General features: G+C 31.3%; 2 protein-coding genes across 2 annotated transcripts; one reads left to right on the plus strand and one right to left on the minus strand.

The window, feature by feature from the left end:
- Positions 1-946: 946 nt before the first annotated feature.
- LOC114381389 (protein CHUP1, chloroplastic-like) lies at positions 947-2,883 on the minus strand. Its single transcript, XM_028340630.1, has one exon. The coding sequence runs from the start codon at positions 2,636-2,638 to the stop codon at positions 1,322-1,324; it is 1,317 nt and encodes a 438-aa protein (XP_028196431.1). The 5' UTR covers positions 2,639-2,883; the 3' UTR covers positions 947-1,321.
- A 7,852-nt stretch (positions 2,884-10,735) lies between these two features.
- Positions 10,736-15,532, plus strand: LOC114382762 (threonine dehydratase biosynthetic, chloroplastic-like). Its single transcript, XM_028342364.1, has 9 exons — positions 10,736-11,237; positions 11,766-11,945; positions 12,065-12,334; positions 12,420-12,626; positions 13,562-13,810; positions 13,885-13,955; positions 14,165-14,282; positions 14,600-14,734; positions 15,021-15,532. Exons 1-9 carry the CDS (start codon positions 10,800-10,802, stop codon positions 15,159-15,161), a joined length of 1,809 nt encoding a protein of 602 aa, XP_028198165.1. The 5' UTR covers positions 10,736-10,799; the 3' UTR covers positions 15,162-15,532.
- The last annotated feature ends 10,289 nt before the right edge of the window (positions 15,533-25,821 follow it).

Raw genomic sequence — 25,821 nt, forward strand, 5'->3', positions numbered from 1 at the left:
CGAAAATAGAACACGCATTCACTACTATATCTTTTGATTTATTCAATGTTTTCTTTCTTTTGTATATGAAATTAATGAATTCAACTTTTACTATCTTTATTTTCTTTATCAAGAAGTGTGAAAAAAAGTACTGCATAGATGTTGAATTTTTAATATTTAACTGGATATTCCATCAATATAATTGAGATTAATTCTTAAGTCAGGAGTGGTGATTACTGACTAGGAAGAAAATTCTCATAATGGCGATTCCAGTAAATATGGATTTTTAAATAATAACACGTGTACAAAGTACAAACACACGAGATGTTCAAGTTACATTACGAATAGTACTCGGGTGTCTACGGCAGGCTTCATCCATTCTAAAATAAAGTATATTTGCACTGATTTGGTACTAAGTCCTAATGTGATATAATTTTATTTGAATAAGGTAAAATTATAGAGTGACAAAATTTTCTTTAAAGTAATATCTAAATTTGGATTCCAGAACATTAATAAAGTAGAATAATTTTATGTCAATTATTTCACTTATGTTATTTATTTTAAAGAAATGATTATGTAAAAACATGGAAAGCTTTTCTTGAAAAGGTAATTATTTTCCTAAATCTAGTCATTTCCAAAACTTTTACTCAAGTTTCTAACCATATGAATCGAGTCCTGGTGTAACATAAATAGTTGACATTATAATAATAATAAAAAAAGATTATAATTGACATTGACCTAATCACCTTAAAATTAAGATTGTTTATTCTTTCATTTAAGCTGTCTCTAAAATGCAATCCTTTAAACATGCCTAACCTAACCACAAATTTCACTAGTTTTTGCATATTTGGTCTTGCTGCAAAGTTCCATGCCTCTCAATAAAAGCTTACATGTTTTATTTTTGCATTAGAATTAATTCTAGGCTAGCATTCATTCATTCAGAAATTTAGAACAGATTGATACATGATTAAAGAAAACGACTCATTATTTAATAAAGCCCCCATGCCTTACAACAATGTACAAATTATTACGAAATGGCATCATCATTTATTTTGCAACAAACGCAGTTCACTGCTTCTATACCAACATCCAAGTTTCTTTATTGTCTAGTATCAATAGCTATATTGTGATGGCCAAAACTTAGATCCAGTTCTTAAGGAGTGTTTTGTGTTGTTTTTCAATCAGAGTTATATTTTCATAAGATGAAACTTCACTTCTGATTGAAAAACAACATAAAAAGACTTTAAAAACTTTATCTAAGTTTTGTTCTATCATGATCATGACTTAGTCTAATTATCTTTTGACTTTTTTTTATAGGGAAGAGTTGCAATGCTATTTGGATTCAAGCACTAGAGCAGAACCTTGCACTTGGAGGAACTTGTGGTTTCTTTGATCCATAGAAACCAGAATGCATATCAAGGCACTTAATTTCAGGTTTCACTCTTACCTTTTCACTTCCTTCAACCCACCTCTTGAGCCTCTTAAGCAACTTTCTCCTTTTGGAAGAAGCATGATCACCATGAGCAGAACCATTGCGATGCTCCAAAAGGGAATGATGCAATTCATGCTCTGACTCATACACCTCTACATGGTCTCTATCTTGCTCGTGTTGTTCTTCATAGTGCCTCATTAGCTCTTCCCTTAAGCAAGCATTGACCCTCCTCAAATGAATCAGCTCTTCAACTTCAGTTACGCGTTCCTTCTTGACCTCCTCCAATTCATTGAGAACCTTGTTGTAGTCTTCCTTACTCACATCTCTTGATTCAACCTCCAAATAATATTTCAAAGGTTTTCTATGTATCTTTTCCTTGTCTGACTTAGACACATACCCTTCTGCGGTTTCAAGCTTCTTGGCGACCTCATTCTTCTCATCCTCCAATTGGTCCAAAATCCTTTGCAGCTCTATGATTTCACCCTTTAACTTGTTAATGACACTGACCCTTGTTTGCAAGGCATCATGGTTTCTCAATATCTCTGCTTCTTTCTCTTTGATCTTCAAAGCCTGACCCTTTATCAAACGAGATTTGGCCTTTGAGTCCCTAAGTAGCCTTTGAACCCTCCTTTGAAGCACCCTATTCTGTGATTTCCAATACTGAAGCTGTTCAATAACACTCATGTATTGGACTACAAAACTCTCCAACCTCATAGTCTCGGTCTCTATCGACGAAATCTCTTTACTCAAGAACTCGGCGCGATCATTCTCCAAAGACAACAAGTTTTTTACCTCTAGAAGCAAAGATTCTTGTTCCTTCATTTCACAATACAGCTCGAACTGCAAACGCAAGGCCAATTCCCTCATTTGAAGTCCTTCAATTTGGCTTCTTAGGCTAGTGATCTCTTGTTCCAAACAAGGGTTGTTGTATTCATGGATCACCAAGCTCCCAGAAAGAACACTGCTATTCATGGGAGAAGGTGATGATTCTTCATCTTCAAAAGAAGAAAGATTGTGATGAAAGCTTTCTTCATGTTTAGTTCCCTGATGACAAGTGATCTTTGGAGAACCACACTCATTTTCTGGTGAAGAAAAAACTTTGGTAGACAAGTTTTTCCTTGCAACAATCCATGCATAGATCAAACCAGCAAAAGATGCAGCCAAGGGAACACCAGCTTTGAGGATTACTGGCTTCAGATTCTCCGCCTTCAGTGCTGTGAGTCCCATCAAAGAAGAATAGAGATTTTGGTTTCAATTGAAAACTATGCCAATGAAATTAAATCTGAATTTTGATCCTTCTTATGGTGCCAATGGTTTAAAGAAAGTTGCATAACTTTGTTTACTTTACTTGGTTGTCCTGTTTATAGGAATAGTGGCGTGTGTGTAGCTTTTTTACCACTCCAAGAGGCCTTCTAAGGCACCATCAACCCCTCCTCGTGCTCTAAGGAATCTTGTTCCTTTCCGTGTCAATCAATTGCACTCTGAAATTGATATTTGCCATGTCGGGCTTCTTTTCTTCCATGATCTCTACGTGTGATTTAGATAATTATAGTTAATAGTATTATATTCTCCATATGTTAAAACACATGAGGTTTAAGATTATTAGTTTATATTCTCTAAATGTTCAAACACATGAGGTAACTTTTAGAAACGAGTACTCTAATAGTCTAATGTGAACAAACACTTTACACTTATTATTTCTCTTTTATCTTTCTTAACAATCATATTATATTACCTATTATTAAACTCGTCAAGAGTTTGGTATTAAGTATTATCACATTAATATTATTTTCCTTTGGCAAGAGTATTGCTATTGGGAGCAGTCTAGAACATCCAGGGACTCACGGTGCTAAAATCTCCATCACCTTAAAAAGAAAGTTCTTTGAGCGTTCCAGAGAGTTTATTTAACTTTGTACAAGTGATTTATGACTTTTTTATATAATTTATTTTAATAAATCTCAAAATTAAGTTTATAAATACGATCTTATTTGACAAAAGCTTGTCGCATGGATTTAATTGAACTTTTTATTTAAATATACCCTAGATAATTCTACTTTAGCCTTACAACACAAATTTATGCCCTGAAGCCGTGAATTCACATTATAAGCTAACAGCTTGTTACAGATTTATATATATATATATATATATATATATATATATATATATATATATATATATATATATATATAGAATTAGTGTTTTAGTCTATGAATTATTTGAGTAAATGTTTATGTTTTAGTTAATGTGAGTTGACAAAAATGACTAGGGATCTAGAGTTAACTCTTATCCTTTTTATGAATGCGGATTCAATTCAATTTTTTTCGTCAAAGAAAGTCTACGAGCCTACGACCAAAACTAAACAACACTAGAATCCTCTAGAAAAATAAATACAAGAGGCTTCTTCCAATAAAGCACTGAATAAAAAGTCAGGAGGAAACTCAAATATGCTAAAGTGGCTATGCAAGATGAGATTCTATCTAAATAGTAAGATTAGATTCTATCTAGCGCTACTAAAAATTTGTTTGGTGGGTAACTGGGTAAGGTACTAATAAAACTACCTACTATTTAAGCTGTTCCTGTAATTTTCTGGGTGAACTACTTCTAACAGTCCCACCATTGGTACATTGTTTAATAGTGTTTAGGGTTTCTCTCCTCTCTACCACCTTAAAATGTTTATTTTTATGCAATTAAAACTAATATTAAATAAATATTTTTCAATATATAAATTATATTATAATTAAAATTTTATAATAAATAAATGCATTTGCCTATATAAATTATATTTTAGATTTATAATAAATTATTCAAATATAGTATAAGGTTGCTTTTAAATATTGATAATCCTATTAAATTATTAAAATATAATTTAGAGATAGAGATAAAAGAAGATAAATTGAAGGAGATAAACAATTAGGAAAATCAAATATATAGATAAAGATAAAAACGAGAATAGTTTGACATAGTTGAGACTTAAGAATTAAGACATAATGTTTTTGATTAATTATAAAAATGGTACGTAAAATATACATTCAAAGTATTGAAGAGAAAGAGTATTGTTATTCTCTAATTGAAATTCATGGCCAATTTGTTAACCTACATAAACATATTTTTTTGAAGTTAGAAATAAATGAAATATTTTAATTTTATATGTATGTCTTTTTAATATACTTTTGCCATCAAAAGTAAAGTCTCAATATTTTTTTCTAAAAAAAGTGTATCTGGGTTAGCCTGCATTTGCAAGCTTAAATGGGCCTAAAAGATTTAGACCACTCAGAATGTGGGTTTAACCATGTTAACCCATTTGTGCTCAAGGTACTAACTAATGGGTTTTGAATTTTGCACTCCTATTTCTGTATCTTACACCTCCCAAGCATTCTTGAAATTACTAAATTATCCTTAATGAGATAACATCTCCCCAACCCTAACACCTCCCTCCTTCAATTGGTTAAATCACGATTCCATTGTGTTATTTTATTTTCACCCCCATTGTGCAACAAAGTCATAATTTTGATGTGTTGATTACACAATGAAATCATGATTTCATTGTATATTTTTTATATAAAAAATTTAATTAAAAAGTAAAGTTTACTATTTTATATGGCAATTTAACAACTATATTTATGATGGTCTAACAAGCCAACAATACCTTAGTAGAGCTCGATGCAATCTAAATTGTGTATATTATCAATGCAATCTTGATCGTTGTTGATAATTGACTCACGAGAGAACAATATAAGATGTTAATAAATACATGTGATATGAGGCAGCTCAATGCATTGTGTTGATATTTCACCATATTAGGTTAAAGATGGAGGAAGTCATTGTTGTTGTTGTTGTGTATTATGATGGTGATGTGGTATCTACTTTTAAGGGTATTATTTGAATGTCCTAATGGCCCAAAATTCATTGAAATAGGGACAAAATGTTCGCTTACTGTTATAAGGAAAGTCATTATGGATGCCATTGGAGGTGGAAGAAACTTATGAGTGTTTTTATCGTAAACCTGTATATATAGGTGATAGTTGTGTTAAGTATGACTGTATGAAACTTAAAAATGACAATGAAGTGACGAAGAATAGAATCATGATTGCGTTGTGTTATTTAGGGATGAAAAAATTAGACAACGAAATCATGATTTCATTACTTACATAGAGATTAAAAAAATTATAAAACAAAAGCATGATTTTATTATACACTTTTACAATAAAATTATGTTTTTATTGTGTTTTATTTTTTCATCATCCCATATAGACAATAAAATCACAATTCTATGTCAAAATTACATTTTCGAGATATTGTTAAAAGAGATTCACATGAGTAATGTCAATAGCAAGTTCCAACTCACGACTCGGTCAAGAAATTATTTAGTGTCTATCTGTTTTAAGTAAAATTTGCATTTTGAAACATGTTTAAGGTAATTTTATATAGACAAAACTTTGGCGTTGAACATGCATCAATGAAAAATATCTAATATAACATCATTTTGATTTTTTCTCAAAAAATTAAATAGTAATTTAAAGTATCTGCCATTTTTTGTTCAAAATATGAATATATAATTGTTATAGGACATTGTATAATATTGAAACTTAAACTCAAAGATGATACTGATATTTTTTATTTAAACTTTGGTGTATGCTTTAAATATTAAAAAAAGTATTTTTAATTTTTAATATTAAAAAATTGAGTTGATGATGAATGTGTGAATCCTGTGACTGCGAGCTTCCCTGCTCTGTCATTTTATTCGTTCTGTTCAAACTCTTTCACTCCCTCCACTCGACCAAAGATTTGCCTCTAAAAGCAAATAAGAACAAATTTGTTGTACGATGAATTTTGATTCAGTGGGAGACTTTTAAAAGCTAAAGTAGAAAAAGTAAAGACGCAGCTATTGGTTGGTTTTCTTATAAAATTTATTTTAGTTTTACTTATATTTGTATTTCTTCATTTCAAATATATTTTTAACCAAAAACCTTTTTCTGTTTTAAAAATACAATGAAAGCGACAAAATAGGAACTTCGATTCAGTCGTAGAGTTTTTAGAAACTTGTCCCTTTTAAAGGTAAATGTCTTTGTAGGAGAGTACATGAAGACTAAAAACTAATTTCTAAAGATATTGAGTTTTATTCAAGAACTTACGTTTGTTCAACATCTTTTATTCCATAGATACGAAATTAAATTTCTAAACGCATAATAAAAAATATGAATATTTATTCATTTATGAGGTATCATGTTGGTCCTTCAAAGGTAAAAGTAAACACAAAGAAGATTAAGTACCCCCAAAGGAAAAGTTAAAACGCCTATTTGTTAGGTTTCTTACCGGAATCATTTTACATTTAATTGCACGTTTAACTTGGATTCAGTCCTAGAAACTTGGAGTACTCGTACTAACAAGTAATAACGCCTTTTTAAATTGCTGGATTTTACCAAAATCATTTTGCATTAATTTGCAAGTTTAACTTCGATTAAGTTGTAGAGTTTCTAGAACATAAGAGGTTGAAAAGTTAATTGAAAGTTAAAAAATTAGTTCATAACTAAAAAATTAGCTTATTAAATTATAAATGTTTGATAAAATTAAATATTGAAATAGTTGAAAAATATAAAATGATAGAAAAATAATAAAATTGATTTATTTAAAAATGATAAGTAAGAAATTTGATAAATATATTAAAGATAAAAATAAAAAAATTTAAAAAGTTATAAGTTAGAAACTAGTATTTAAAAAAATACTAATTCGAGTAGTGTTTCAAAAAACTACTAAAAGAGTGTGTTTATCTAACCGTCAAACAAACTTTTTAACTATTAAAAAAATTAAAAACTAGCTAAAATATTTTGCTAAACATAACTATTATCGGTTGCTTACGTGTCGAACTATTGACAAGTACACCAAACTATTCCAAGTAATAAAGTTAAAATGAAAGTCTGAACGTCGAATACACATGGACTTTATTTGTATTTAAGTAAGTGAATATATAATTTTTTAAGTAATAAATAAATTGGTTTAAAAGGCCGTGAAGAAAGCAGTAAAATAAATTGACATAAATTAAATTAAAATAAACAAAAGAGAAAAATAAACACAAAAGTAAATTAATTGATTAAAACAGAAAAGATGAGAGAAGCCAACAATATTGTAGAAGTTAATTCAGAAGATGAGAATGTTGGAGGCTTAACCTATCAGAGTTACTCTTGATATAATGTTAATGATTTTTCTCTATTTATGTTTATTTCAATTTTCATATGCATCTACTTATATAGTCTAACCATGATCCTTCAACTAAAAGAACCTAATTTATCTATTTTCTCTCTCAAATCCCTTTGCAAAGATAAAAATAGTTAAATTGCATTGAAAATAGATATGTATAACAGGTTAAACAAAATCAACTCATCCCTAGTGATGAATTATTTAGATACTCTTTCCCAGTTCTATTAGAAAATAACACTTCCCAACGCTACTCTTAAAACTTATCATGCAAATGAGTGATCAAACTACAAACAATAAAATTAGGCACAAAAAAGGACAATGAAAATGTAATATTCATAAATAGATAGGAAGATAAATTACATCAAGAGCAGTTGACTGCTAAACTTTTGACAAAAAAAGTTTAACCTTTCATTGTCATAGGAGACTTTAGAATTGCAAGAGAATAATATTTAGAAAAAAAAAGAGAATTTGAGAAAGGGAATGGAAAGAATGAATGACTCCTAATGATTGCGTCTCCAACTTATGGTCTTTGCCTTCGTTAAGGAATTGAATTCTCTTGAATTCTCTTTGTGTTTTTTCCTTCTTTTCTCTCATTCTTTTATAGGTGCAGATCAGTTTGGTTTTCACGCAACCTTCGCGCTAAGCGCAATTGCCGCGCTTAGCAAGTATGGTGGTAATCTCGCACTAAGCGGGTCTTCACGTTCCAGACTTCTCCATACTTCCTAGCGCTAAGCCTTGTTGTCCGCTAAGCAATTGCGTCGCGTTAAGCGCCTTAGATGTGCTAAGCAAGCTTTTTCAGATCTTCAATTCTCTTCTTTGGACTTTACTTTATTTTTCTGCGTCAATTGTTCATCAAACACTATAAATTTACAAACTTTTAGCACTTTTTACACAAAGACTTAAATGATGTTCAAATTTCAATTATTCCATAAAAAGGAAAAATTAAAAGAGAAAAATTAACAATTCCTACATAATTTAATCCCAAAATATACATATACATAACAATTATCATTACCAAAATCAGTTACATTTAATTGCTAGTTTTGATTTCAAATATATTTTAAACTAAAAGTACATTTTTAAGAAATTACCCTATGAAAATTATATGGTAACATTTGATATAAAAAACACTTCTTTTTTCCAGAAAGTGATATATATATATATATATATATATATATATATATATATGAGTTAATGACATTGTAAGTACCTTTGGGCATGTTGATGAAAATGAATAAGTTCTAAGGGTTTAACAAGAGTGTAACCTAATGGTGGTGCAAGTATTTAAACCAAATTGGGAGTCATGGCTAAGCCCTATGGGATACTATTGAAAACTCGTGAATGAGAAAAACTAATTTCCACTTGAAGAAAAGCATATCATATGAAGGAGACTTATATTTGAAAGAGAGATTATTAGAGTATAAGTGCGAATATAAAATTTCACATAAAATAAAATTAATTTGTAAATGAGTGAAAATAAAACTTGTCTTGTAATAACTAATTTTAAAGTAACTATATTTTGTAATAATTGACTATAAATTTTACCTTAGTTGCTATAAGAGTTTAACAATTATGTATTAAAAATGTAAAACAATTTTGTATCTAGAATTCATTTTCTGATTTTTGAAGTACTATTTGAGGTTTATTTATTATAAAATTAAGTTTTTCTTTAAAAGATAATTAAATAGTAACGTAAAATTAGATTAATTTATGATAGTAATTTTTTTAAAACAATAGAGATTATTTGATTTGATAAGAAGCAAACTCATTCTTACACGTATATGAATTCGATTTTAATTCTAATATAAACATATTTTTTTATAAGTAATATATATATATATATATATATATACACGTTTATTAAGTCTTGAAACTTGTACCAATTATATGAACTTTTGAATTCTAATTTATCTAAATTTTTTATTAGAAAAAAAAAATTTAAAGTGTGATACATTATAAAAGTGTGAGTGGCCGTGTGGAAAATACCACCCTGGTTCTTATAAAGGTGTGAGAGGCCATGTGTGGGGTTGCAGAATCCTAAACAAAGACGAGTTCCTGATCTCTTGCAACAGAAGCACGTTACATTATTAACAAAATATGAAGACACACTGTTCACAATAAGAGACAGACATGACATTTATGAAATGTCCTTTCTCCTTTCTCTCTCATCCTCTCGAGTTGGGTCTTCTTGTCTGTTCTTTCAAACTCCCAGTCCAAAACAGACGACACATAATAAAATATAAATATCTCCTTATTATGTGCTTTCATTATTTTTTACAATAAAAATTAAGTCTAATAAAAAAATTAGTCTCCCACCACATAATAAATTAATACTCCTACTCAAATTCCTATAAAATAAATGTCCATATTTAATATGTATTTTTTCTCTAAAAAAATACCCGCTAGAAGTAAAAAACAGAAAGTACTCCAACTAGAGTCTAGGTGCCTACTTATGATTTTTCTACTAATAATAACTTTCTTAGGTCAATCAAGCAATTTTTTCGGTTGAAAGGAAAAGATTAGTCTTTTCAAGTACTCAGATTTTTTTTTTTTTTAAGAGTTAACCTCTCTAAATAAAGACTTTTTGATGTCTACGGATGAGGATCAAATTCTTGATTGATCACATGCTTAAAAGAATCACGTTACATTAGGATTACATTGGGAAGACATTTTTTTTTATTATCAATTTTTAACTTTTTTATTAATTAAAAAATTTGTTTAAGTATTTGCTGAATAAATCTTTTAATAATTTTTAACATTTTTTAAATGTTAATTAAAATAAAATTTTATAAAATATTGACTTCTAATTTTTTATATTTTTTTTCTAAATATATTAATCCAATCTCTTAATTATAAATTTTAAATAAATAATAATTTTATTGTTTATCCAATCATATTATAATTTTAGTTATTTCAATAATTAATTTTATCTAATACTTAAAATTTAATAAATTAATTTTTTAACTTTAAACTAATTTAAACTGCTATAACCCACGTGTCACCATGTTAGTCCAGTAACTAGTAATAATAATAATATAAGTAACAACAATAAGAATAACACTATAAATGTGTATTTATATCTTTATATACACCGTATGGTATTATATATAAACTTATATATGTAACGACTCCAACTTCAATTTCAACTTCGAAATAGTATAACTTTTTCTCGCAGCACACACAGCATAGTACCATGGATGCGCTGCGCGTCGCCCCCACCACCCCGCCTCTCCTCCGCCGCCACCCTCTCCGCAAAATGGCGCCCCATCCCCTCACTGCGCGTCCCCGCCGCGCGCCCCTCATCGTCGCCACGCTTTCCATGCCGCCGGAGGCCACTCACTCCTCCGCCGTCGCCATCGTCGAAGATCCCTCGGAGGCGGCTCCTCCTCCGCGCCCCCGCGTCTCGCCGGATTCCCTCCAGTACCCGCCCGGCTTCGTCGGCGCGATTCCCGCCAGCTCTCGCTCAGACGGCGGCGACGGCGACGGTATGAATAATGCCATGACTTATTTGACGAACATTCTCTCTTCGAAGGTATATGACGTGGCGATTGAGTCCCCTCTGCAATTGGCGCCAAAGCTCTCTGCGAGACTCGGGGTTAAGGTTTGGCTCAAGAGAGAGGATTTGCAACCCGTAAGTTCGTTCCCACCACCTTTTTTTACATCAGGGTCGGTATCAATTTTTGATCTTGATGTGCAATGCGTGGGAAAAATGCCTCATTGTTGATTATTAATTGGTATTATTGAAAATAGAGTTTAATACATGTCACTCTCAACTAATGAGTAATTATCGATGACATGACTTTTTAAGGTGGCTATTATAAAAGAAATGTCAGAAAACTTAACAATTTGTGATGGCAGTTTTGAAGAAAAAAAATATTATTGGTGTGTTTATGAAATATTTCAAGTGATGTAAATGACTATGTTTTTGCTTGAAGTGGAAGGAACTCTGTTCAGTGAATCATTTTTTTTTACCGCAGTTTTTGTTTTTGTTTTTGTTTTTAAGTATTAACTATGAAGGGCTTGAATCGCTTGATGCATTGCCTTGGATTTTGTTACAACGGAGTCTTGTTGTGTTTAAGAGATGTTATATGGTTTACTGAAAGATGAGTGAACAACATACGTGTGTGTTAATGCATGAGTATTTGAAATTGGGGTGTAGGTTTTCTCATTTAAGCTTCGTGGAGCTTATAATATGATGGCAAAGCTTCCGACGGAATTGTTGGAAAAGGGGGTTATCTGCTCGTCTGCTGGGAACCATGCTCAAGGAGTTGCATTGGCTGCCAAGAGGTTGAATTGCAGTGCGGTGATTGCTATGCCTGTCACCACTCCAGAAATAAAGGTGTGTTTTGTTTATATGTTTACTTTTGCTTGCTTGTTTGTCTGTTTCTTTAATTATATCCCTGGAAAAGAGAATTTGTTCAATTTAGTTATGTGTTTTTGTTTCTTGTAACATTGCAGTGGAAATCCGTGGAGGCTCTGGGTGCTACAGTTGTGCTCGTGGGGGATTCATATGATGAAGCACAAGCATATGCTAAGAAGCGGGGGGTAGAGGAGGGTAGGACATTCATACCTCCTTTTGATCATCCTGATGTCATCATGGGTCAGGGAACAATTGGCATGGAAATTGTCCGCCAAATGCAAGGTCCAATTTATGCAATCTTTGTGCCTGTGGGAGGTGGTGGTCTCATTGCTGGTATTGCTGCTTATGTGAAGAGGGTTAACCCAGAGGTTTGCATGATGTTATGTTATCGGTTTTGATTTTGTATGTCTTCCTTTAGAGAAATGATTATTGACATCTGTTATGAATACACAGGTGAAGATTTTTGGGGTTGAGCCCACTGATGCAAATGCAATGGCGTTGTCACTCCACCATGACCAGAGAGTGATTTTGGACCAGGTTGGGGGATTTGCAGATGGCGTAGCTGTTAAAGAGGTCGGTGAAGAAACTTTCCGCATATGCAAGGAGTTGATAGATGGCATTGTTCTTGTAAGCCGTGATTCAATTTGTGCGTCAATAAAAGTAAGATTTTCTTTTGCTTGCAAAGTTTGCATTCTAAATCTCTGATGCTAGATATATTCTCCAGATTTATATTTATAACTTCATATATATGCTAGATATACTTCTCTACTCTCGAGTATCTTCTGTGCAAATGTTAGAAAATTCATTGTGTCTTGTCAAATGAAGTAAATATATATTCTCTACTCACGAGAAGTGTGGAGATCTTAGGCTAATTGTTCCGATGCTTTATCAAATTTTCTTTGCCATCCGATGTTCTTGACAGTTGATCAGAAATTTGCAAAGTATTTGAATGAGTTAATAATTGAGATTTCTTGAAGACATATGAAGTCGAGTCAGCCAGAAATATCAAATTTCAAATTGGTAGCTGGAGGAGTATAGTGCATATAATGGCAAGAGGAACTAGAATATCTTGACAAACTATTTATAGTTTTTGTGCAATAAAGAATTATTAAATATTTTTTTGTGTTTATACATATTTGGTTAAGTTTTTTTTTTTTTTTTTTTGGGTATCTTGGCTGAGGTTGGATGAAGGAGATTGGACAGAATGGTATGTGCTATAATTAGATGAGTTTGGCTATTAACTTTACCTGTTTCAGAATTACTTAACACCATATTTATCTTGATCTGTTTCCTGTTTATCACCCCAAGGTGATTATAGGGAGGCATGTGCTATAATTAAATGAGTTTGGCTATTAACTTTACCTTGTACTTTTAGAGGCTTTCGCTCTGTTGTTGACATTCTCTCTGTCTCTAGGTGCATAGGCTGTTCAGTTGGAGTTTTTGTTGGTTCAAATGTAGCTCTTCTATTGGTATCATCAGAATTGGGGACTTAATTTTACGCAGACCTTTGATTATCTAGTACATTTAATGCAAAACAGTACAGATTCTGTATGACTTAATTTTTTGGGATATGACAAGAATAAAACTTGTTGCAGGATATGTTCGAGGAGAAAAGGAACATATTAGAACCAGCAGGAGCACTTGCACTAGCTGGAGCTGAGGCATACTGCAAGCATCATGGGATCCAGGGGAAAAATATTGTAGCAATAACCAGTGGAGCAAACATGAATTTTGATAAACTTCGGGTTGTAACTGAACTTGCTAATGTTGGTCGTAAACAAGAGGCTGTGCTGGCAACTGTTATGGCAGAGGAGCCTGGCAGTTTCAAACAATTTTGTGAATTGGTATATCTGCTATTTTAACACTATTTCTGTAAGTGTTCTTCATGTTAGTACTTATTTTCTATCTTGTCTGGCAGGTGGGGCAGATGAACATAACAGAATTCAAATACAGATATAACTCAAATGAGAAGGCAGTTGTCCTTTACAGGTGAGATCATAATTGCCTGATAATTTTTTCTTTATCCATTGTCAATCAATTTTTAAAAAGCAATATGTTGCCTGAATATTGACATCTCTCTGTCCCAATTTATTAGTTTTCATTGACTATCATTTTCTCTAGTGCAAATATCTGTTAACAACTTGTATTATGTCAAGGCGGCCCGTAGTATTTATTGTCTCAATTGTATTCGCATGCAGTGTTGGGGTTCACACAATCTCCGAACTAAGAGCAATGCAGGAGAGGATGGAATCTTCTCAGCTCAAAACTTACAATCTCACAGAAAGTGACTTGGTGAAAGACCACTTGCGTTACTTGGTATGTTGGCCCCAAAAAAATCCTTCACAGTGAAGCTTATTATATCATTTCGTAGTTCCCTTTTCTCAACACTATTCCCAACCACTAAACTGTCTAAAAATATTTATTTAATGTTGGATTTTTCTGAGGATTCCAGTCCAAATTAAGCTAAGATGTTGAAAACTAAGTGACATCACATGACTAAGCCGCCCCATTTGATGTATTTGTCTCATCTTCTTGAGATGTCTTTGTCAAACATGAATCTTTCACTAACAGTTAAATCACCGGCCGTGTTTGTATTGTTGAACTTAGTTAACTTTGTGCTGAACACATTTCAGATGGGAGGCCGATCAAACGTTCAGAATGAGGTTCTTTGTCGTCTCACCTTTCCAGAAAGACCTGGTGCTTTGATGAAATTTTTGGACTCCTTCAGTCCACGTTGGAATATTAGTTTATTCCATTACCGAGGGGAGGTGGGAATTTTTTACTTTCTCTTACTTTAATCAAACACACTGCATGTGGTTTTATGCACAGACAAAACTCAAATGCAGGTCCTTAGGTTGTTTTGGTGTTGTTCTCCAATCATAATTAGAGTTTTATCTTGGTAACTTGCTTTAATCTTTAAAGCAAACTTTTATCTGACGTGAAACTCCAATTCTGATTGGAGAACAGTACTAAAAGCAAGTAATGAGCTGCATCTAAGTTTTGTCCTTTCTGCATTTTCTTTCTGATGGCATCCTTATACTTACTGACCAACAGGGTGAAACTGGAGCAAACGTGCTAGTTGGATTACAGGTACCCAAAAGTGAGATAGATGAGTTCCATGATCGTGCTAACAAACTTGGATATGATTATAAAGTGGTGAATAATGATGATGACTTCCAGCTTCTAATGCACTGATGGGGGTTTTAGGCACTTGTCATTATTGTGTATTTTAGTGGACAAGATTATCATATTTAATATTTCCACTGTCGCTTCAAAAGGTTAGATGTCATTAGTTGATTAGAGGAACAACTAGTGCTTTTTACCTAGTGAGGTGTCTTATCACATTTTTATAATCGGTAGTTTATGTTTTTTTTTTTTTTTTTGGGAAGCATTGGAATCTTATATGTTGTTGCCTGGTCTTTTGTGTCTGTAATATAAGTGTCTTCAAAAGGTTGTTTGCTCGCCAATCGCCTGTATTCCCTTCCTTTAGCAAATCATAAGAAAATAAGATTTTTTTTTAACAGTGTTTGGTTAGAAGCAAATGAGGAATGGAGAAATTTTATAAACTTTGATTGTTTGTTTCAACTTTTAGGAAGAAAGGGGAATGAAGGAGAGCATAATTGCTCTTCATCTAAATTCTACTTCTCTAATATTGAAGGGATTTGAAAGAGAGAGGAGGAACATTAAAAGATTTCTAGTATATTGAATAAAATTTTCTTACTTATGTTTAGAGATCCAAGATTATTAAGATATAAGAATAAATTTTTAAAATTCCTCTCCTCATCTCCTGTCAATGAAGTGTAGTGTTAGGGATGAAAAATCTACAACATTTCATAAATATTATAACCAAAATAAAAACTTTTTATAACATAGGGACTAAAATCAATTTTAACCAAATCTTGTCAAAGTTAAGTTGCTAATTTTCAGTTGACTGTCATTTTCAAAATTAGTTAGGAAGTTGTATACTATAAAACATTGTAACTCTCAGATCCAATAATGAGATTTCATTGTTCATTCTCTCTAGTTTTGGGCTCAGATTAACATTAATTTTCTTTCTCGATTTGCTTCTTCGAATTTCAATTTGCTCGAGTTCAATCTTTCACAAATCCCGAAGCACCTAAAACACATTTCACTCTTAAAATTAGTTAACTTAATTATTTTTATTAGACTCAGTAAATTAATTATTTGATTCTTATATATATATGTGCAACAATAGTTTAAGACAAACATGAGAAGTAAATTTGATAAATCTTTTTTAAAGCTAATATATGAAAGACAATGTGAATATTAGAGAAAAAGAAGTGATTTCTTTGGAGAGTAACTTTAAAATTTTATGAAAACAAAAAGACAAATAAGCAACGAAGAGTCAACTTTTATTTCTTTTCTTAATTTTGTCATGCGAGAAAATATAATGGTAAATTCATTGTTATTTTGCCAAATACATCTGGTCGAGTTTTTTTTTTTTTTTTTTTTGTGGATAATTCTGGTCGAATTTTTTTACTTACATGACTCGTGACTTGAGTTTAATTCTATTTTTTTTTTTTGATAGACGATGTATAAAATCTACTAGAAATCTCTAGTGAAGTTGGTGGTCTTCCATAATCTTGTAAAGAAACATGCTTTCCTTTAATTTAAACTTAAGGTTAAATTAATCAAGAGGTGCCTAAACATAATTATTTAAATTTAAAGAACTAAAAAATATTTAAGCCTGTAAAATATTCTGAATGCTCCTTGTGGTTTTGTTTTCTTTTCCGATAGTTTTACGTGGTTCTATCTAGGCAGGGGTGAGGGTGTTGTTAGGTGCACCAGCCATATTGTTTGTGCACCTAACAATAAATGAGTATTCCAAAAATACCCCTGTTTGGTTTCTTTTTTCTTTTACTTTTTGTTTAACTTTTTTAACCCATTCATTCGTTAATTGTCTTGGTTTCTTCTCGTTTTTTTTTTATTTTTGTGAGAGGAGAGGTGTATTGTGGCCATTTCGGTCGAGGTAAAAATGTTACAAATATAAGTTGGCAAGTGTTGGCTATGACAGTGATTGGTGTGGTTGTTAATAGAGGTATGTCACATTTTTTGTTTTATTTGTTTTTTGTGTATAAGACTTACAGATTAAATAATTCGTATAAGTTATACAGATTATTCAATCCATATAACGCATATAGATTGACCAATCTGTAAGAGTTATACGGATTACTTAATCCGTACAACTCATATGGATTGACAATCTGTATGCGTTATACGAATTCATAATATTTTTTAAAATTTAAAATTAAAAGAAACACTTATTATTTTTTATTTTTTTAAAATTATAAATATATTAATATGATTGTTATAAAAATTAATGGGTAAAAAAATTATTTGTTTATTTGAAATATAATTAGTATTATTATTTTAAATATTTTTAAATAAGTGTAGTTTGATAATTATTTTGTAGGTATTTGTTTTTATATTTTGGAAATGATATTAATTGTAAACTAATTTACACTTATAATTTATGTATAATTTATTTGAGTTGCTGTGGTCTAAAATTGACTATTTTTGGTGATTATAATTTGATGAATTAGAATTAAGTTCAATAATATAATTTATTTTAGTAGATATGATTAGGTTATAATTTTTTATGTATTATATGGTTATGAATTTTAAGTAGAAAAAGTTGATGTTGTTGGTTTTTAATATATAGGGCTATCAATTTTAATGTTTTATATTATTAAATGTAGTAAAAAATATCTAGGGTTTTGTGTGATAGTATATGTATGATGTGGTTAGGGGTCGCTTGTTTGTGATTGAAATTTTTTAATGTCTTGTTAAGATGAACGAAGATCAATGGATGTATGACAGTATAATGTCTGAAGAAGTTGATATGAATGAACAAAATAAAGAAGAAGTTGGTGTGAAGTCAAAACATGTTGATTGTTCTAATGTGTTCAATACTTCTCAAGTATTAATATGATTTTTTGTTGTTAAAGTAAGTTATTGAATGTTCGTTGAAGAGTAAAGATGTTTGGATTGCATTGTAGGTGTTTGCTACCCGTGATGATGTTTTGAATTGGGCTCAAGCTGTTGCTTATGAAATTGGTGGGTGTTGTGACAGTCATTATGAGGTCAAACACAAACACTGGTATGAGAGGAATGACTTTATTTGTTTTAATTGGTTGTGAAAGAAGTGATCAGTATAGGTCCAGGAAGAAAGATTTTGTAAGAAGAGATACTAGCAGTAGCAAATGTGGGTGTCCCTTTAAGTTGTGTGGAAAACCAGTGGTTGGAGGCCAAGAATGAATGTTGAAGTTAATGTGTGAGAGTCATAATCATGAAATGGCAAAGTCATTAGTTGGACATTCATATGTTGGTCGATTGACTAAGGATAAAAAGATAATTATTGTTGATATGACAAAGTCAATGGTGAAACCAAGAAATATCTTGCTAACGCTGAAGGAGCACAATGCCAATAGTTATACAACAATCAAACAAATATACAATGCAAAAAGTGCATACCTTTCTTCCATAAGAGGTAGTGATACAGAAATGCAACAAATAATGAAGTTTCTTAAACGAGATCAGTATATTCATTGACATAGATTAAAGGATGAAAATGTTGTACGTAATATCTTCTGGTGTCATTCTGATGGAGTGAAGTTATGCGATTCCTGTAATTTGGTATTTTTAATAGATAGTACCTACAAAACAAATAGGTACAAACTCCCGTTACTTGACTTTGTTGATGTGACACCAATGGGGATGACATTCTCTGTTGGTTTTGCCTATTTGGAGGGAGAACATCTAAATAATGTGGTTTGGGCTCTAGAATGGTTTCGAGGTCTTTTTCTTATACGTGATTTCCTCCTTGGAGTTATTGTTACCGACAAAGATCTAATATTGATGAATGCAATGAAAAATGTATTCCTTGAGTGTACCAACTTGTTGTGTAGGTTTCACATTGACAAGAATGCCAAGACAAAGTGTAAATCCCTAGTTGGTAAAAAAAATACATGGCATTATGTGATGGATGCCTAGAGAGTTTGGTTGATTGTCCTTCCGAGGATCAGTTCGATGATTGCCTTAAGAAGTTTGAAATTGTTTGTTCACCATGAACAATGTTTGTTGACTATGTCAACCAAACATGGATAATTCCCCAAAAAGAAAATTTTGTTAAAGCCTCAATGAATAAGGTGATGCACTTAGGAAACACATGTGTACTTGTATTTGTTTATCGTTTTTTGTGTATTTCATACACATGGTTGAATATGCTCATTGGGCTTTAAAAAGACTATTACAAAATAGCCTGGAGACCTATGTAATGTTTGGAAAGCCATGAACAACATGATCACGTTGCAACACATTGAAATTAAGGCATCTTTTGAGACAAGTACACATGTGGTTGGACATGTTTTTAAAGTTACCTTATACAAAAAAACTACTTGGGATGGTATCAAGGTATGCTTTAAACCAAATTGTTGCTAAGTATGAGCATGTGAGTTATGCTAGTATTGATAGTTCTCGTTGTGGTTGTGTAATGAGAACTACTCATGATCTTCCTTGTGCATACGAGCTAGCTAGATATGTTGTCAGTAGCATACCTTTAGGTGTAATCCATATGTTTTGGCGGAGGCTAAGTTTTTCAGACCAAGGGTTATCTGAGCCCGAGGTTAGCATATCAGAAGAGATGGAAACCATATCATGGCAATTTCAAGAACTTGATGTTTGTGGAAAAGTTACTCTAAAGAGTAAACTTTGAAAAATTGCCTACCTTAATCTAAACTCTATGTGTTCTCCTCTAGAAAAGGTCAACACCAAAGCGTGATTCGTCTTACTGGGAGTATGTTGATGCTTTAGATTCTGTGTAAAATAATAATTCTTCAGTCAAACGTAGTGCATAATCATCTGACTAAGCAATTCCAAGAAGAACTATGCCGGTGTTGAATCAATTTCATCTGTGCATTCATGATTTCATTGAAAACATTGTCGATGTCAAAGCTAACAGTAACTGTGGATATCGTCTAATTGCTGCCTTATTAGGTATGGATGAAGATTCATGATCTTTGGTGTGCAACCATTTGCTTAAAGAACTTGCCAAATGGTCTGATGAGTATATCAACCTCCTTGGTGGCATAGATAGATTCGAAGAATTAAAGCAGTCCCTACTTTTTGATGGATTATCCATGGTATGTAATTTCTGTTATTTTTTTAGTTAAAATTTAGTTTAAATCATAACTGTAACATGCAGGTTACCATGAATAAGTGGATGAATATAACCGACATAGAATATTTCATTGCATCAAGGTATAATGTGATCCTTGTTTCTCTATCTCTCCAAAAAAGTATGACGTTTTTTCCACTTAGAAGTTAATCACCAACAGATTGTTTTGTGCATCACGCAATATGTATCGATCATGTGTATGATAATCATTTTGTTCAGGTAAATGTATCATGATCCTATTTTTTAATTTATGAAATAAATTGTGTTATAATAATTTGAAATTATTTGTGCATATGTAACAACTTTTTTTAAGAGAACGTTATCCCTTACCACCTCTAGCTTTGTTATGGTCTAGACATTGTCATCCTCTGGCAAAACAATGGCCAACTCTATATATTAGTAGAATGCAGCAGTACAAAAATTTGTTGATGTTGAAAATATACTATGTTGATTTAAGTGAAGAGTAAAGATTTAGCTACTTATGTAATTGCCATGTACTACAATCATATACAACTGTTTCATTGGAAATTCATATAATTATCTTACCTAGGGTTTAGTGTTACATGTGTTATTAGGGTTAAGTGTTACTTGAAAATGGGGGTTTAGTGGTACGTCACCAATTAGGGTTGAGTGGTGCATCACAAATGAGGGGTTTTACTACCTAGGGTTTAGTGTTACATCACAAGTTAGGGTTTAGTGTTAATTCAAAACTTAGGTTTTGTTGTTACGTGTCTAATATAGGGTTTATGGTTTAATTCATGACCTATGATATACGAGTTCGATACTAATATAAAAAAGATGTCAAATAAAATTTGTGAAATAAAAATGTTGTCAAATAAAATAAAATAATAAACATTATCTAAACATTTCCTAAAAAAATTCTAACTGTCTTCATGCGTCTTCCATACGCCGCCTTCGTCGTGACCACACATATACATTGCGTTCCGTAGTGACACCTCTGGCGATCCTTAAGCAATCTTCCATCACACGGTATATTTCTATACCTTCTGTCACTATCCTCAGGTTCAACAACCGTTCTAACCTTTCAGCTATTGCTTGGCAAGCATCCTATGAAATTGACAACAACAGAAAAGGGTTATACATATTGCATGTTCAAATAAAATGAATTTCAAAGTAAGCTGAATATATATGTTACCACTGTATGTTGAAGCTGCTCTACATGAGAACGTGCATCTGTAGGTCCTTCCTTCATAGCTGCTGCTGCCACCAGGTATTGAGGAATATCTGGTTTAACATATGTGTCATCTTGCACGACAGGTGGATGTCTAGCTGGATCCCTGGGCTATGCCGGTCTCATGAAGGGATGAGAAATCATGTAGAACCGGTCGATGTAGTCTGCTGCACACTGTCCAGGCACAACATAAATCCGACCCACTGATGCAAGGTACTTAGAAAAATGTATCCATCTGTCATCAATATCTTCTAACATAATCTTGACGTCGAAGTGTGTGGAGGAATATTCTGAACATACCCAAATTGCTGCACAACCCTCTCTGATCGATGTATGACAACAACTGGACCCCATGGGATATGTCCAGAAAACAAAGAAATTGGCTCAAACTCACTAACTGCACGGTGATTACCGTAAGACATCCAACAAACACCATTAGACGTTAATATATCTAGATGTTTCCGATACGTCAACACTAGTAATGCCTTCCCAGAGTTCTAGTGGCAGTCACGTGGTTTCCTCTCATGATAATCTTCAATAGCAATGGTGTCAGCAACAAAAGGAAAATGCTCATAAATCCAACACTACACATATTTTCAAAAAATAAAAAATAAAAAATCAACACAATAGTGAACATCAAAGAAAAAAAGTTAAATTAAATTATAATTACTTGTAATAGTGTGATATATCCTGCAATTTGTTTGGCGCTGCTCCTAAATGCATCATTCAAATTGTCATACATATACACTAGGACGACAGCTCCCCATGGGTAGCTTCCACTCTGGGTGAGGTCTCGAAAGGCGTCAAAGAATACCACATGCATGTGTGTTGCACTCTTGTTAGCAAAAAGAGTGTATCCTAGCAAATGCAACATATAAGCCCGAGCTGCTACATTCCAGTGCGTGGCATCACATTTGCTACGATAAATGTCTCGTAGCCATGATAGTCAAACATATGTCCCATGAAATTGTACCGTCTCAGCGTTTGCTTCATCTGCACTCACCTCAAGTAATTTGATTAATAGCAACACCACTTCGTCAACATGAAGAGTTTCAAAGTTATGGAACACACCTGTGATGGGCAGATGAAGTAAAAAGGCCACATCATTAAGGGCGATAGTCACCTCTCCTACAGGAAGATGGAAACAGCTAGTTTCCTTATCCCACATCTCCGCAAAAGCCGATATAAGTCCCCGATCGCCAGTGTCCAAGGAACGTGCGATCAGAGGACTTAATCTTGTGGCGGCAACTAAGCCTTCAATCTCTACAGCAGGCCTGTCGAATTTCTGAATCTTCCTTCCATGGGAGGATAGCTTGAATACATCACGTTCTTAAAAAAATCATTTTAACAATAATAACAAATAATTATTAAAATATAATTTATTTAAAAATATAAATACCCCTATCATCATAGGCAGTTAGAACTAATGTGTCATGCGCCTGTCAGGAAAACCCCGGCATCAACAACTTCATCATCAGCAGCTACTTCTTGAGGTTGTTCGTGGACCTCGTCAATTGCATGATCTACGTGTTGAACATCCTCAACAACAGGGGCAGCTTCCCGTTGCCTACGTGCAGATGCTGTGGACTTTCGTCATTGGGAAGCTTCATCTGAATCACGATTTACTTTTCTCCTCAGGGCTCTTCATATAACCTTGCTTAAAGCCCGACCCAAATCTTTGGTTCTAACCATAATATGCACATTTAGACCATTATAACAGTTTATGTCAAAATTCAAACAATACTTCAATCAATTATTATTTAATAATTCATAAATAAAAAAATATTTTTTAAAATATATTTTTAAAATATATTTTTAATTACTTTTATATAATCAAAATAACTTTTTTATTAAAAAGCAACTTAAAAAAAGACTATAATTAATCAAATAAATAAAATAACAAAAAATATGTCTCCTTGCCTATTGTTTTTTACAAAAAAACTAATATATAATAAATACATTAATATATTTATAATTAAAAAAATTAACTATTTAAAAACAAAAATCAAAATAATCTATTTTTAATTAAAAAAGAATAACTATTTGAAAAAAAAATTCAAAATAATGTATTTATAATTAAAAAATAACTATTTAAAAACAAAATTAAAAATAATATATTTATAATTAAAAAAATAATAACTATTTAAAAAAAATTAATATATTTATAATTAAAAAACAACAACTATTTAAAAACAAAAATAAAAAGAAGATACTTTTAATTAGAAAAACAATAACTATTTAAAAAAAGTTCAAAATAAAATATATATAATTAAAAAATAGCTATTTAAAAAAATTAATATATTTATAATTAAAAAAACAATAACTATTTAAAAACATAAATCAAAATAATCTATTTTTAATTTTAAAAAAACAACAAATATTTAAAAACAAAATTCAAAATAATATATTTATAATTAATAAAAAACAATAACTATTTAAAAAAATCAAAATAATATATTTATAAATAAAAAAATTAAATTTTTAAAAACAAAAATCAAATTAATATATTATAATTTAAAAAATTAAATATTTAAAAAAAACTTAAATTAATATATTTATAATTAAAAAAATAAAAACATTAACTATTTAAAAACGAAACTCAAATTAATATATTTATAATTAAAAAAATAAAAACATCAACTTTTTAAAAACAAAAATCAAAATAATATATTTATAATTAAAAAACAAATACTATTTAAATACAAAAATTAAATTAATATATTTATAATTAAAAAAAAAAGATGAAACATACAGATCAGGTAATCCGTATGAGTTATACAAATTGGTTAATCCGAATAACTCATACTGATTACTCGATCCATTTGTGTTATATGGTTTTCAAACGCACACCAGTAACCATTAAAATCATCAAACGTTTACCTTGACGGCGAAAACAACACATGGTGGTGGAGATGACCTCAATGACAACAATGGAAGCTGAGGACAGTGGAGACGTGACAGGAAACACAGAGCGCTGGAAGAAGAAGCATGAAGCTGCTACGATCATACGACCATGAGGTAGGAGTGATGGAAGGTTTTTTAAATTTAAGTGAAAAATATTTTTGTCACTTCATTAAATTGCTAGTGCACAAGTAATAGTGTTAGGTCACCTAACAACACCCTAGACCTGAATGGCAATTCGGCCTAATATTTTTTTTTTCTCAAATAACTAGAGGAAATCTCTTGCTTTGCACTACAAAAAGAAAATCACAAAACTAAAAATTGGAATCCCTATTTGAAGTGGTTATAAGTTTTCGATTTTAAATTATATAAAAACTAAATTAGTTTTCATATATTATTAATTAACTACCCTTTTTTATTCCGAGTTAATCCAAATATACACCTAATTGTTCAATATTCTCAGTAATTACTCTTTACTTTCTCTTTCAGCATGTAAACTAACAGTGAATGAAGTAGGACCTTAAGTTAGGGAGGATAATTTATTTAAAAATGAAAATAAAAAATTATTATCATAAAAGGAGTGAAAAGTTAAGAGCAATGAATTTAAATATACAAAATTAGGAAAGCAAAATATATCACTTAAGATATTTATATAAGTTTTTAACAATGAGGGATGCATTTGCATTCCTCAATTATCAACATTGAATAATATAAGTGATAACAACTTATACCTCATTTATACCTCTTAATTAAATAAACAAGATTTAAATGGTAATTTTAAATAGGAAATAAATCATATTAAAAAAATATTTATTTTATATGTATTCATACAATTCTAATAAAGATTAATTATTGTTTTGAACGATAACATTTCACTCCCCTTTGCATCTCATACTCGGAAAATATTCTGTATTGTCTCCCTTTTTTGTTTTTTTCCACGGGAAATAAAGTGATTTCATTAACAGGTCTGTCACAAGTTGGTGAACAAAAGGCAAAGCAAACAATCAGAATACAACATAAAAAATCTCCACAGCTAGTGTCCGTGCAGAATGGATAAATATAAGTACTTTCAGAAAATACATAACCTCCAGCACAAACTCCCCCCTCTAAGTATATCTAGTTCCCTAATCTTTTCACTGCATTGTCTCCGTTATTGCCCTCTTTCAAGAGTTTTGTCCTTCACTCCGCTTACAATAAGCTCTTAATCAATAATGGATTCTGTCGGTGCTATTACATTGGGACCATCTTCCTCTTATAGTCACCATCTGTGGGTGTCAAAGTGGAGAAATTAATTGTACATGTGTTTGTTTTACATCACTCATGTGTCTTATAAATGCTTATAGGTGCTTTTAATTTTTTTTAGTTTGTTTCTTTTCAATTTTAATTTTGATAAGATATTTTAAACATTTTGAGTGTGTTTGTAAGTTTGTGATTTTTTAATTTTGTTTCCTATAAATTCGAACTATGAAACTATAAATAAAAAAATTAAAATCTTACCGGAATTAAAGTTGAAAAGAGATAGGGTCAAAATTAAAAAAATGTCAATTTACCAAAACTAAAATTAA

This window comes from Glycine soja, chromosome 13, assembly GCF_004193775.1.
Source record: "Glycine soja cultivar W05 chromosome 13, ASM419377v2, whole genome shotgun sequence".
Classification (NCBI taxonomy): domain Eukaryota; kingdom Viridiplantae; phylum Streptophyta; class Magnoliopsida; order Fabales; family Fabaceae; genus Glycine; species Glycine soja.